Source organism: Bactrocera tryoni, chromosome 2 (assembly GCF_016617805.1).
Source record: "Bactrocera tryoni isolate S06 chromosome 2, CSIRO_BtryS06_freeze2, whole genome shotgun sequence".
NCBI classification, from domain to species: Eukaryota; Metazoa; Arthropoda; class Insecta; order Diptera; family Tephritidae; genus Bactrocera; species Bactrocera tryoni.
The window spans coordinates 80,191,133-80,207,236 of record NC_052500.1 but is presented as its reverse complement, the minus strand read 5'-3'; the positions used below and the strand labels follow the sequence as shown (position 1 = coordinate 80,207,236).

The following is a 16,104-nucleotide window of genomic DNA, read 5'->3' as shown; positions in this document are numbered from 1 at the left end:
TAAATGATCTGACCACATCAATTAGATATATTTCGGTCCTTTAAAGAAAACCGTATTCATCATGCAATTATGCTGCTGCTGTAACACTTTATAGTTGGATACAAATGCTTATTTTGGCTTTGAAGAGAGAGTACTGTAAATTCACTGAATTCTAAAACAGTCTATTGTATGTAATCAGATCGGACCCGTATTTTTATTTGGCCAAGGGCTCTAAACTTGGGAGCACTAGATTGATTTCTGTCTCTACACTAACTACTTTACCCTGCAAGTCAAAACTGGCGTGGCTATAACAACACTGTAGAGGTTGTGTTTATTTTAGCAGTTATCATTAACCGTCTGCGTCTGCGTCTCGTTCATAATATACGCCGTACACGCCATGGATTCATTGTTTACTTGGTTCATCTTCAACATTGTCGCACACTTTCGCGCGCTGCAGAGTGTACTGGAAACTGTGGCTGCGGCCATGTTCAGTGCAGAAGGCTACGATAGCAGAATCACTCGAACTTTGCGCTATCAAGGTCGCATCATTGAGTTATCAGTGGAATTTGACGAATTCCATTGAAATCTTCGTTAGCTATTTGAAACTCTGCTTCAGCGTTTATAATCTCATCAATCTTAGTGACATATCTAGTTTCCCGCGAAGCTTTTTGTTGCAACGTAACCTTAGAGAATCTCTTTTACGCAGATTTTTATCAGTAGTGAGTTGTATTTCCGGCTATTTATGGAAGATAATAGGTGGGCGAGCGAATCGATTTAAATACAGTTGGACGAACCTACAATCTAACGTTGTATAAGCATTCATTAAGCATTTTATAATACTGGAACACACAACATAATTCTTTCTGCTCCATGAAGGTGGTGTATTTTAGAGAGAAGTTAGAGAGAGACCATTTTGGAAACTTAAATCTCTTCATATTGTGTGGAAGAGATGAACAGGTTTGAAAAGAAATCACCTGACTCTAAGATGTTCTCTCTGAATCATTGTGCTGCTGGAGAAGTTTATCGAAGTTCAAAAGTCATTAAAAATATGTGCAACTTCCGAAATATCGCCAAGAAACTATCGACCGATAGTTGCCATTTTTTTCTTATACAAAATCCTTTAGAAGTTGTTCTACAAAATCTTCTTCATCTACCTCTTTACTACTTCTATAATACAAAGTAAACAAGACCTCCTGGTGCCGCCCTCGCCAACTCTATGTCGACTGGTGCGTTAGAATCTGCTATCTTTATTGATTGTCCAGTGAGAATTTCATGACACTTCATTGATTGGAAGTTAAGTTATTGCGTTTTAAGTGTCAGTATGTTTCTGTTATCGTTGCGAGAATGAGCTTCGAACAAAGAGCCAACCTTAAATTTTGTTTTGAAATAGCAGAGTGCACGCGTGGTTTCAACGTTTTGAAAGTGGCCGTGAAGACATAATTGACAATCAACATGTGGGCCAATCAAAATCCTTGATCACCGGAAATTCCATCGAAAATTGACTGACGAGCAAAAATTGCTCAGAATCCAACATTCGAAGGACGATTATTTGACCAAAAATCACATTTTGACCATTAACCACTCCGTATTCACCTGATATGGCACCGTGCGACTTATTCCTTTTGGGAAAATGCATTTGCCCATGAAAGGAAAGCGTTATGCAGACGTAGAGGTCATTGAAAAGGTTTGCACCGGCATACTGGCGGCCATACCGGCCAACGAGCTAAAACACTCTTTCGACATGATTTAGGACCGTGCAAAAAGCCGTATTGAAGCAGAAGGAGACTATTTTAAATAAAATAAACTGCTTTTGCAAAAAAAAAAAACCATTTGTTCTGTTTCTGTTTTTTTTTTTAATCCTGTTTACTTTGGAAAGCACCTTGTGTTCATTGTGTGGTATCTGCAGTCCACTAGCATGTCTGCAAATTAGACAGGGATCTGTTGCAATCTTGCCAGAGTTCTTATGTGACTTCCGTTTCTCTGTTAAAATTTTTTTGCATCGAGACTCAGCCATACGTAAAACAGATTTAGCCATTAAATATCTACAAGTATACAGAGGCATACAATTCCTCTCTACTGGAGTCTAATTGTGGGGTGGTGTCTTTTCTGGTTACTTCATTTGCTTCAGAGTTACCAGAATATCCCTTTGTTTTGGAATCTCTTGCAGGTTCATCGTGAAACAAGATGTTCGATCCACTAATAGATCAATACTTTATTTCACTACATTCGATGAAATCCTAAGAGAAAATTATAATCCGCTTTACTATCTATATGTATATATTTTTCTCGACACCTTCTTTGTCGGAACCAAAAGTTTTCTTTAGTCACTGATACCTACGTTTGGAACACACCGCAGTGGTCTGTTGTGCTTAGAGGGCGATTCTGGGATCTAATTTTGCTAAAAAAATATCTCACCTCCCACTTGATTATTGAACTCGTCCTACGGATACTTAACTCTTTGTCCAGAGAGACCAAATTTCAATTTGGTTTTACTCATTATTTGTATAACAAAAAAATTTTTATATGAATAAAAATATGTATGTATATTGAGACTCAGAATATAAGAACCTGTTAAAATTACACTAAAAAAATAATGTCAGGAGAAGTAAGTTGAAAAGTCCCTGGCCTACCATAGTAAAACACTTTTGTAGGTAAAAGTTTTTTTTTTATTCAACATAGAAACCCTTGATAGGTAATACACTGATTTAAACGATTAGTACGATTTGTCTTTTGCTTCAAAAGAGACCTCAGTTTCGACGATAACCTCTTCACTTGACGAAAGTTTCTTCCCATGGAGCAGTCTTTCTGAGAATATGAAAGAGTCGCTGGGGGTCAGATCTGGAGAATCCTGTGAATGTGGAAGCGATTCAAAGCCCAGTTCTTGAGTTTTTACCCATCATTTTCACTGATTTGTGACTCGGTGCATTGTCTTCATGAAACAGCACTTTCTTTTTCTTCAAATGCGACCGCTTGTCGCCGATTTCATCCTTTGCACGCTTTGGAGAGGGTTTTTTGTGTGCAGTTCACTCGGATGACTGTGGATTAGAATTCGGAGCGAAATGATGGAGTATTGTTTCATCCATTGTCACATATCGACGCAAAGATTCCGGTTTATTACGTTTGAACATCTCCAAACACTCCTTCCAATCATCAACTCGTGTTTGTTTTTGGTCAAAATATTTGTGTATGATATGACGCACAAGTTCAGCTGACTCACTTTACAAATTTTTTGAGAACTTTTTTGATGTTTTCGTTGGTAATAACCTCTTTTGGGCGCTCACTGTGTTCACTGAATTCGGTGATCATTTCATCACGTCTGAACTTAAATACCAATCCTTGATGGCAGTGCCCGGAAACATGCCAGCAAGCCAATTTTTTTCTTAAACTGCCGTATTTTATGGACATGCGAAATTATTTTTTATCCAATTTTTTCACGATAACAAAAGCTGCTTCTCTCAAAATGATATAAGTCACAATCTAATGATCCGACATAGCTGTCAAATTAACTAAATATCGAATGGATTTAATTGTAGTAGCATCATCTTAGTGGCAGGCCGGGGACTTTTTACTCGACCTGTTATTCAGCACAGTATCTCAGCTTAATAAATGTGGTCGGACCAAAAATAGGTATGACAAGTTTCTCGATTCAGCTTGATTTCTCTTTGAATGTGGAGAAAAAAAGTTCCTGGTTCACAATTCTGATAGCCGACGGCATTTATTCAATTTGTCAAACCACTTTAAATACTTTTTCTATAATTTCGGAATATAAATATATATGTAGAAGGTAACATTTGAAATTATACAGCAAATAAAGAAAAAAAATTACAAATTACATCAGAACAAAAGTGGTAACATAACCGACCAAAGTTGGTATTAAAAAGCAGTTACAGTGGCAACGCGCACACACGCCAACGCATAAACATCCACGCGCCTATTGTTCTTGCAGGCTACACATACGTACGCCTACGCACCGTGTACCAAAAACAAAAGCATAATTGAACGTCGCACCTCTATGCCTATGCTTAGCACGCCAATCGACGCGCTGCTTGGCGCAATGTTGCATGCAACACCATTGCTCTCTGTCTATTTGTTGCCACCGCGCTCACAAACTGCCCAACGACTTGCAACAGCCACCCATGCGGCATAAAATGCAAAGCAGCGGTCAGTCAGAAGCGCGCCGAAAATCAACAAACACAAAAGCAAGAACAAGAACAAAAGCAAAATAATATCAAAGCGTAAAAAACGCAAAAGCGAAAAAGCATGATTTTTCAAATAACAGCCTACAATTGAAGCGCTGCCCCCCGTAGTTGCAAGTTGCATAGCGACCCACAACTAACCCGAACTGCCACACAACCAAACATACAACTCACGCAAAGTAAAAAAAAAACAACAAACACACAACGACACAACAAAAAATCTATTTTTGCTAAACGAATTTATATGACGCGCCTGGGCCACACACAAACCCGCCGCGCGCTCTTGACCCATTCTCACATGCGGAATTGGAGCATGTCCCCACTTCACACCACAGGCAAACGGCCAGCAACTCGACAACAAACAACAAAAATTGCTAAGCGCTGCGGCATCATGAGCGCCAGCACGTGCTACATTTGATTCTCATCGTTATCTTCATCATCACTAGCGCAATCATGGTAATAGTTCGTCCTTTACGCCTTCGCACATAGTGCGCACCTTTCGTGGCGGCGTCAGCTGTTGGCTAACTCTCAACTAACCAACGTTAGCACAACATAGCGCACAAATGCCTAGCACACCACCTCACACCTTGCTCAGTGTGGCAGTGTTGCCACCTAAATCTGCTGCGCCGCGCTCACACGAACGCTGTGCTTGCTCATTTCCCCCGCGCTCATGCTAATGTGGTATTATTTTTTCCATTTGGCCTTTCCAATTTTATTTTCATTTTAAACATTTTCCACCCAAACTCCAACAACACATTGCCTGCATTGCCTATGCCCTATGTGCGTTGTTTTTTATCAAGCACGCAATCCTTTACTCATCATCAGTCGCACTGGTACCCGTGCGCCACAACTCTCTAACCCAAGCGTGAAAAAAGTGAGTATATCGACACCACCTTCCGTGCCGTGCTCATCACAAACGACGTCCATGGCGCGGTTGTCCGCCAAACGGCGCGCCAACAACACCAACTTTTTTCCATACTTTTTTCGTATCCGAAATGCCGACTCAGGCCCCAACCGTCGTGAGTTTTTGCTTTTATTCTTTATGCTCATATTTTCCACTTTTTATTCGGCGCTGCCGCCGCACGCACACGCAACTGTTTGTGCTTTATGCGATGCTCTACTCCACCTCCTTTTCATATGGCCGACCTCCTCTACGTTCGCTTAATCCAACCCTCGCAATTTCCCAGTCACTCTGTTTCGGCCGCGTACTCATACCACGGCTCTCACACACAACTACCTTCCCACTCCATGCATTTCACATTGTTCGACACAAACCCCGTACCATACTCGCCGTATCATCATCATCATCAACAACGTTCGCTAACTATCCGTGTGTTCGTTTCCTCATACCACTCACTGCCACATCAATTCCGCCCAGCTGTCCCAATGCTGACACAGCTCGTACGGCGCGCCAAACCTCATCGACATTACGCCGCATACACGCGGCGCACAAAACTCAGCTGTTTCGAGTGGTGCCATCGGCAGTTGCATAGTCGTCCCCAACTCCGCACGGCTGCAGCCCAACACTGGTGCTGGCATTGACTCAGCCGCAGCGTCGTTCGCGCTAACTGCCCGATCCGCACCAATTCGTGCCGATAACAGCAACCCTGCGCCAGCTTTTGGCATAACGACGCGCACACAATACGCCTGCCTACCGTACCTACCCCAAAAGTCATACGCGCGTCAGTTGTCGCAGCAGTGGTCTACTACACCCCATCCGCCCAGCGCCACATACGGCGCGACCTACGTAGTCGCATCGTTTTGTCTGCCTTGCCACAAACAAAAATTTATGCTTTGCCGACGCACTGTTGCACGCACCAACATTTCGTCGTTTACACGAAAAACTGCCGTTTTGCTGTCCATGCTGTCGCCCATCAGTTCGCCAATGCGTTCGGTGCACAAATTTCATTAAACTGTTTTCACTTCACTTCGTTCGTCACTTTGACATTTTGTCGCTTATCGCCGTTTCTGTGTTTTTATCCAGCTGTACTTACCTCCATCGACACAGCGCTCGCCCGTCTTCGCTCTACAAGGGCAGCTTGCGTACCCCACATACCGCACGCTCGCCGCTCGACTCCACTTCGCAATGTTTACAACCACTTGGCGCGCGCCAACGACCAGCCTACTTCATTCATTGTTGCACATTTTTTCCGTTTCTCTTGTGCGTTTCTCATTCTCACGACGTCACACACAGGCCGCCTTATCGTCAATTTTCTTTTACGTTCATCCCACTCAGCCAGCATGCAGCGTCATCAACGGCACATACAGACAAATACATTACCGTTATGTTGTGGAGTCCTTAGCAAAACTCACTTCACACACATCACACTCGCTCTCTCGCTGCTGCGCCCGATCTTCGGTGTTTTTGGCGTCCTTCGCCCACTCTGTGCGCATGCCCATTACTACTGGTCGTCTCTTTCTGCTATATCCTTTCGCTTCTTCCTTTTTCGCAAGCGGCGCGGGGTAGACGACGACGACGACTACGACGACAGACACCACAGCTCAGCTATGCTCAGCTCGTTGCTAACTCTCATATGTTGTTGGGCCGGTTGGCGAGCTAGTTGGGGTTGACGTGCAGCAGCTAGGTAGTGCGACGGTGTGGTGCGGCTTTGGCGGCGGCACATTCCGTTTTATCAAAAGTTAAAACTCAATCGCTTGTTTCTGTTTTGGTCAGTCAGCAGTTGTTATCCGGTGGCGTTAGGTCTCTCGTCGTAGTCAGAACAGCGTCGTACACGAGGCGAGCAGAAAACGTGTGCTAACGGAGCATGACAAGCTAATTAGCAACCAAAAAAAAGTGGCGAAGTAACACCAAAGAAAATGTGAAAAAATATTTCATAAAATTAAAAAAGTTTTGAAGAAACACCTAACTCAAAGTCTGTGAATTTGTCTCAGAGACGCAAACAAAGTGTTGCCAAAAAAGTGAACGCTGACAGTTGCTTGACAGTAGGAGCTCCAAAAACCGTTACTTTCGTTTACTTTTGAAAAAGTGGCAAATTTTTGCTAAAAATTTAAAAATAACAAATAAAATATAGCGCTTACAAAAACAACAAAGAGCAGTTCGTCAGTGTGTGTAGACAGTGTTTGTGCATTTACCGCTAATTGCAACAGTTCTTGCTCCAGCTACAGCCTTGCAGAGATTACCAACGCATCCAAAGGCATTAAAAATAAAAACTTCTAAGAATTGTGACACACGCACACGCGCGCACAATTCTTCGTACGCTTAGCGCAATTTAATTAGCACATCGTATTGCCAACGTTTAGCCGTTGCATTTTGTTTTTCCTTTAACGGTATTTCCTGTAGTCCAAAGCCGGCGTTCAGCGCATAAAAATTATCCAAAATTCCGAAGAATCCGAGAAAAACACCAAAACAGTCGACACGTACAGCGTCGTCAACCGGTACCGGTGGCAGCGGTGGTGGTGGCACCACTAAAATGGCATCGAAACGCAAAGCATCGGTGCTGCTGCATAAGGTAGGTGACTACTTGAACGCAATTTTCTAAAAAAGTCAAGAAAAAGTCGAGAAAATAACGCATGAAAGTTGGGGGGCTGTTAGAAAAGGCTTAAGGAAGTAACGGAGTTGCCATGACGGCGAAAAATTACTTTAAAATGAAAATATATACACTTTCATTGTTGTCGTTGTTGTAGCGACAGAATTGATCATTATATGCGCTACAATATAATGTAGTTATCACGATTGGGTGGTCTACGTAATCGGATTTTTTTTTTCGGTCAAGAACTGGCAACTTGGTAGATTACTACCGCAGCACTTTCAATTCATGTGGTTTGGTTTGAACTTTGGTTATGCGAAGGTTCTGTTAGAAGACTAGTTTTCCCTAGATTCTATTAGAAGAAACTTATATCTTAAAAGCTAAGTTGGCATGAACTGTGGTTTACGAAAAGAATTATGCCCGAAAAGACTACAAAAAATGAACTTAGTAACATTTTTTGCTCCAATATATCATTATCTCTTGAGATTAGTAAAGAAGCAAACAATTTTTTTGTTGTTGTTGTTATTGTTGTTGCAGCGCCAGAATTCTGCCGATTTGATAGTCTTTTGGCAGATAAAAATTCGGGTCCGTACCGATTACATAGACCCGACTGTCGTGGGTACAATTTTTGTCATAAATCGGTCACTCAACTTCAATAAGTATTCCACTCCTCAGATTAATACTAGTTTCTACTAACAATAATTGGAAAAACAAACCCACCACTGTAGAGAAATAATTTTTAATTGATCTATTAATGAATAGTATTTCACAGTTTTAATTAATGGATCAAACTTTCATATCAGTGCCTCTTATGATGTCATATTGTCAAGAAAGGACTAAAAGAAATTATTTCTAGCGCATGAACTATAATTTCATGACCCAAATCATTGTTCCATAACCAAAAAAAAATCATTTAAAATTTTCCAAAAAAGAACAAAATTTTGTATAGCAATCAAATCTGACAGTAAATCCAGTGACATCTATCTAAATTCTAAACCTCCCTTCATAGCGGAATGTAACCAAGCAAAAATTTACATAGAAATCAATAGTCTTTGATAACAACAAAATAATTTAATATTCTAGGCCAGAAATATATATATTTATACCCTAGATTGAATACCCTGATTGTTAAAACCAGTGAAATTAAATTTATTTTTCGGAAACATTAAACCAATTGAGCCCTTATTTCTATGAAAGCATAATAATCATCTTCTTATTCTTTCAAACCGGATAATAATCAGTGAAATTTATAAATATTTCCATTTGTTTTTCTTTTGAAATTAAATCGGCGAAATCTGGTAAAAATCTAAGTAAGAACTGTAGGCCTGCGGTACCAAACTCAATAGATTTTCTTTACGATTAATAGGAAGTTATTCTTATATGCCTAATTCAGAGAACTGGACAAATAATCGAAAAAAGATATAAATGTATTCCTTATTTCTTATTTTGAAATTTTAATCGACAATATCGGGTAAAGTTTTAAGCAAGATCAGTGGTTTTCACGGACCAGAGAGGTTTTTTTTAGGATTAATAAGTACATAGGATGTAATTCTTAGAAATTAAGGCTGATTTCAAGAAGTTCTTAAGTTTGCCCTTAGTTTTCACTTTAAAATAAATCCGACAAGATCTACTTGTAATAAAAATCTTATCAAAGGTCTAAGAGCCCGCAAGATCAAAATCCAGACAGAAATATTGTTTCCAGAGGACTTGAAATATAATCAAAGGAATATACCTATAATATCAACGAAAGTTATACATTTATATCCTAGATTGGCAGACTATATCATATAAGCAGTGAAATTCCATTTGTGTTTCTGAAATCTGAAATCTATCAAGACGTTATTTCTATAAACCTGATCCAAAGGATAGAAGAATTATTAATGGAGTATACTATATAACTCATTTTCTTATTTCTCATTTTGAAATTAAAACGAAAATATCTGATTAAAATCTAACCAAGATCGGTGGCCTGAAATCGAGTAATTTTGTTTAGGCTTAAAAAGTGCGACGTCATTCTTATATGTTCAATCCAAAGAACTTAAATATGAGTCGAAGAAATTCATTGTTATATTTATCCTTTATTATTCTAAAATTAACCCGACAAGATTTGGTAAAAATCATATTAAAATTTACGGTCAAGTAAGATCAGAATGGAGAGTTTTTTGTTCAGGATTAATAGGTGAGTTAATAGTTTTATATGTAGAGTATAGAGAAATGAAGAAGAATCGAAGTTACATATTAGTATTTACTTCATTTTTTATTTTATCATTACAATTAAGCCAAGAAGATCTGGTTAAAATATATTCAAGAATCAAGACATAGGGAATTTAAACAGCAAAATGCAGCGATTTTGCTTCCAAAGAACTTGAAGAGGAATCGATGGAATATAACTAATTAATATTTACTTCATTCTGTATTACGAGTCCCTGTCTATTTCTTTTTCTTTATTGGCGTAGACACTGCGGTTATAGCCGAGTTTACAAGAGCGTGCTAGTCGTTCTTCCTTTTCGCTTCTCCCAGCAGGTACTGCGTTAAATACTCCCTGAGCTGGAGTGTTTTCATCTATTCCGAGTCTACTATTTTCGGAAAATATTGAAGCAAAGCCTTTCAATTGTGAAGTTCAAAATCCAAGGTATTTGGATTATTAGTTTCAATTGATTTTAGAGAGAAATAATTCGAATGGATTAATAACTCATAAGTATTAGGTGGACAGAAAGTTATTTTAAAAATTGGTTTCGATTTGAATACCAGAAAACTTTGGGTATCGTTGGAACATATTCAATGAATTTAAATTAAAAACTTTTCGTAGAAGAATTTTCGGTGCTAGCCGTGCTATCGGTTTATACCTCTTTTTTTACGTTCTATATACCATAACAGGTTATCTCATTGGGTCGAAAACGGTGTCACTAAAATTGCGCCGCTTCGTGCTTATGTTATAAAAGGAAATCTCAATAAACCGAACCTCAGTGCTTCTTGATTTCTACTGCAATATTTCCGCTCTTATGCACACATTAGACATTTCTAGGTACTTTCCGGGTATTCTTGTGGTATTTAATTACCAATATCGCCTCAGGATGGGGCAACGATTTGAAGACAAATAACATATTTGCAAGCATTGAGCATATTTATGTCATTCTGGTTATTCTGTAGCAAGTTCTTCTAAAGGTATCTAAGAACTTGATTTTATACTAACTCTTTCAACATGATTGTATTCAAAAGCGAACTCACCCCCATATTTTTCTCGAAGTTTACCAGAAACTTTAGCCTCAGTTAAATTCATGCACATTCCAGAAAGCTTCTGCTTAGAACTGTGCGCTCGTGCAAAAGGCACAAGCAAGTCCAGTGCCATAACTCTCGTACATTCCAATACCTTAGCCCTACACAACATGTATTTTGACAGCAATTTCCAACAAAACTAATGCCTAATCAATTTCGTAGCAAGCGCTTCAAACCAACGCCACAAGCAACAAGAAAAACACTGAGTGAAAACAAAAACAAAACATCGAAAAATGAAAAATGGAAAGAGGTTATGAGGGGTAGCACCCCACTTGCCGATTCATGGTTTATTGTTTTTAGCAGAAACTTTTTTTGCGCCTCACACAGCAGTTACAGGAGACACAGAGACCAGCAACGGACGCAGGGGACGCTCGACGTACGAAAACTTACTAATTCCCTATGAAAAAGAGATGAACGAAATGCTGCCGGAGAAGGACTGCAAAGCATAACTTCTTCAATAGAATGTTTTCGGCTCCGCTCAAGACACGAAACAAGCAAAGCAAGTAAGGCGAGTAAGGCAAGCAATAGCAACAGCAACAGCAACAACACACGCACACACTTACACAGATAACTAAAATGTAGAAAGCGGCATAAACGAAATCAAAAAAGTTGCAAATAAGAAAAATGAAAGTACGCAGTGAAGGGTCCGTACGGCTGCTAGTAAGGCAAATAGAAGACCAAACAAGCAGCCAGGCAGAGGGGTGGCGGTCGAGCAGTGTGCTGGGGAGTGAGAAAAAAGTTAATCATGCCTTTTGCACAATAAATCCCATTTTGCAATGTACCAAATATAATGGATGGATAGATGACCCCATAGACGGACAGACAAAGTTGGTAGCGTTTGCCGAGCGGCAAGGCGAGTGTGCGGCGTGTGTGCACGACATGAGCAGGAGCGAGGGCAGGATATGAGAAGGGCGGGTAAAAGACCATCAAACTTAGTAAAGTATGTACCCCAACACACACACACGTGCACACAAACACACTCGCAAACATTGAGACCCACGACAAGACGTTGCAGCAACTAATGATACGAGCAAACACACACATTGTATGTACATATATTTGGTGCCAGCATAATGTTGGCACACTGACATACGCCTCCTTATATGCTTAGGTATATGCATATGTACTGAAGCGCGCTTTTAGGGGCTATACGTCCTGCTTTACAAATGCGCACACGTTTAGTGCGCTGAGTAATGGGGTTGTTGGGCTGATTAGGTTTCCAATTGCCAAGCGACGGGGGAGGTATAGTAAGAACAGAAAGAAATAGCAACAAGAACAACAACAGCAAGCAATAAAGAGCGCACAACTGGACCGGCGAATGTGCCTTGTGCTTCTAAGTTGTGTAGATATATATTTATTTGGCTGCTGTTGTTGTTGCTTTTTCCTGTTACTTGCGGCTGCCCAACTCCGTTTTGCCCATTTTTCGCTTCTTCATCAAGAACTACGTTCTGCAGCTGGCGCTCCGGTGACTCGCAAGCGAACACGTTATGTCTTTGACGTAAGCTTTGCCGCCGCCAACTGTGGCGTCACTTGATTTGCGTTTGTTTCGAGCGATAAGTGGCACAGTGGGCTATAGTTGATGAAAAATTTTTTTACAATTTTTTTTCGAAAACAAATAAAAAATAATATATTTTTCAAAAAAAAAAAATTTGTTTAGAACAACGCTCAACCAACTTTTTAATTTTTAGTTTTCAATTTTTATTTAGTATATTATAATAAAATTAATATTAAACTTTTTATAGAAAAATGTTTTATAAATACATAAAACTTTGGTTATATATTCAAAATAACAAAAAAATAAAAACACTAAAAAAATATAATTTTTCACAATTTTTCTAAAATGAATAATATTTCTAACAAAAATTATTTATTTATATATTTTTAAATTCCAAAAAAAAATCAATTTAAATTTGCTTTTTAACGATTTTTCTAATAAAATTATATAATTAATAATTCTATTAAAAATAATTTGTTTTTATTCCCAAAAATCACAGAAAAATACAAACATTTTTTTTTTTTACGATTTTTCTAATATGATTAACATTTCTATAAAAAATTTATTGTTTTTATATTAAAAAATCGCAAAAAATAATTTAATTTAAATATATTTTTCTTATATGATTAATAATCTGTTAAAAATAATTATTTTTTGTTTATTTAAAATTTTTTTTTTTTAAGTAAAAAAAATGCAAAAAAAAAAAATTTTAAAGATTTTATCACCCTTCACCCACTGTGCCACCACGAATGTGCCCGCCTCTAACGTGTTGTAAGTAATTCATCAAACTGGACATTGGCCAGAAAAGTTGATGACGATTGATGAAGGGTAGGGGCATGGTAGCAGCTTCTTGGGTGGCTTTGAGCGTAGCATTAGTGTGGGCTATGCTACTACTACAACCAGCCCCAAGAAGCTACACAAAAAGGAAATTTATTGGTTTTGTGTGGGGGTAGAATGGGTGGTAAGACAAGCTAAAGTGCCTTCGGTGCTGGTCATCGCGCATTCATTGAATACTTGGTATAAGCGCGCCAGCAGCGAGGGAAATAAATTTACATATGTACTAAATATACAAGTATATCAGCTATTGGGAGTATATAGCGCGGCACTGAGTTTATACACACACGCCACAATGTATGCGTGTGGCTTGGGTCAGAAATTTATAAGGTAACGCTTAGAGAAGGGGGTAACATGTTTGTGAGTGCGCTATGATATTGTATTGGTGGCATTGCTCAAAGCATTTGTACCCAAAAGTAATCTAATATATATAATTCTATATATTTTTGTGTGACTATAAATATGACTGAATTTTAACTAAAGGTTTTGGGCGCTCCATTGCTTTAATTGAGTATTCATTTATATATTTCGTTTATGAAGCGTAGGTTTTTATGATATATGTTTATATTGCAACAATTTTCTATAAAGCCTGGTACTGTAATGATTTTTGAGTTTTAGCAATTTTTGAAATGTGAAAACTAGTTCTTTTCTTCACTTTTGTTGGTATTTCAGAGAATATTCCATTACACCACAAACACAACTAATTTTTCCTTAGTATTTGAGATATCGTTCTGAAATTTCGCGCAAGTTCCTTTCTCGCCAAGAACCTACTTATCTGTTGGTGCTTGTATGAAAAAATTTTTTGATTTTACGAGATATCTTCACCAAATTCGGCATGAATATAGCTTATAGCTGTCATACAAGCTTAGTGATCGGAAGGAAGTGCTTGTATGAAAAAGTTTTTGATGTGACGAGATATCTCTGCCAAATTCGGCATGAATTATTGTCCACGACAATGTTGGAATCTCCGAAGGAATTGTTCTGATCGAGTCAATACACCATATAGCTACCACATAAACCAGCCGATCGAGCTCAAGTTCTTGTAAGAAAAACTTTTTTATTTGAAGAGATATCTTCACCAAATTTGGCTTGCATTATTATCTAAGGAAATTGTATAATATCCGAAGAAATTGTTCAGATTGGAGAACATTAGCATATGGTTGTCATACAAACTTATCGAAAACTGATAAAAAAATACAGCTGTAAACTAGCACGAGTATGATTAAAACTTACTTAGATAATTTATAAACTGGCTGAGAATTACAAAAGTATTGTATAAATTAGCGACATAATTAATTTTTACGGGTAGAGAACCATTTACGCAAAAAAACGACATCTTCTACGATACCCAGATATTAGCATATATAGTTTCAGTGGCAAGTCAACCTTTTGTTACTTAACTTTACTCTTTTATAAACTTGTTTTCTCAAAGTTATGCTTACTCACCCCACGCCACGCATAACTGCACTTTAATTTTGCCCAAACTATTTAAATTTGTTCAATATTTAAACACTCGCTACAAGCCTCCTTCAATAACTTTGTATTATATGTGAGTTAAATTAGCTGAGACTGGGTTTCATCAAGCTTCCAACCGTTTAAGACATATTTGAAACGCAACTTTGACGACGGTTCAACAGGAGACAAGCCAGGCACAAGCACATAGTAGCAGTATACCCACCGCCCCCCAAAGTATGCAACGCACACAATCAAGCACATTTTCATTTGAACCCTTTTCGTTGGCGAAAATGACTAGAAATTGCTAAGAATTTTACTCAAGCCTCAGCGTTAGTGGCTTGGGTAGACTTGCTACAACGCACTACGAAGGATGCTTAGAAATTGTAGCGTATAAAAAAAAATAATTTCTCAACAGAGTAAAAGCTTAGAACTTGCCAGAATTGAAGGAAATGGAAGGTGAACGCAACGCCAGCAATATTTGATGTGCCAAGATGCCGTGGAGGCGAGCAGACGCACCCCAGCCGACGGCAACGCTACGAGTTTAAGGAATCATTAATATGCGAGCACATAGCTACACACGCACAAACTGTTGGTGGTGTCGAGGAAGACCCAAAAACTCACAGCTTCACATGTGTGGGTGCGTGTGTGTGTATTTTTCGTAAGAAAGTCGCCTGCGGGCTGTGCCAAAGCATGCCCCAAACTGCCGAAATACGGAGGCAACTGCGAAAATAGAAATCGTCTTGTGTATATACACACACACATACAATTGCTTGGTATGTAAACGGAGGCATTTTCGAAATTTTACGACAACACATAAGACTGGATGTGTGAAGGAGGTTGAGTGCAACATACTCACATGCATGCACACGTACATACATGTATGAGTACTTTTGCGGCGTCTGGACGCCAAATATGTCTGTCTAACCCGCCAGCATCCGAGGTACGGCCTTGTAAGACACATTACTGCGCTCATCTGTATATATATATGCATACATATAAACAAAGATAAGCGTATAGACGAACATATAAAAGATGCTGGCGCACAAATATGAATGCATATATGTATGTATGCCAAGGCATGTGTGTGTCTCATGTGGCAAGCTGTATAGTGTTTTCGTAATCTATACATTCAGCGCCAGCAAAATGAGGCAGCAAACTCATGCTACAGCGACAAAAACCAAACCCAAACAGCCACCCAGCGAACGTCTTCTTGTCAAATTCACACACACACACAACCAACATTTATGCTTACACCTGCTCATACCAGCGCCACACAACCTTGCAACCCAGCCACCGCCGCCGCCGCTTTCATTGTGCTTGCAACACAACAGTCTCAAGCAGGCACGATTTATCTCACAGCCCAGCAAACCCACTTCCTTCT

At 39.0% G+C, this 16,104-nt stretch overlaps 1 protein-coding gene across 1 annotated transcript in view; it reads left to right on the top strand.

Moving 5' to 3' along the window:
- Positions 1-6,799: 6,799 nt before the first annotated feature.
- Positions 6,800-16,104, top strand: part of LOC120769521 (homeotic protein female sterile) — a 57,563-nt gene continuing 48,258 nt past the window's right edge. The window contains exon 1 of the mRNA XM_040096558.1: positions 6,800-7,645. Coding sequence (XP_039952492.1) covers positions 7,607-7,645 — 39 coding nt within the window. The 5' untranslated portion in view covers positions 6,800-7,606. The remainder of the gene's footprint in view (positions 7,646-16,104) is intronic.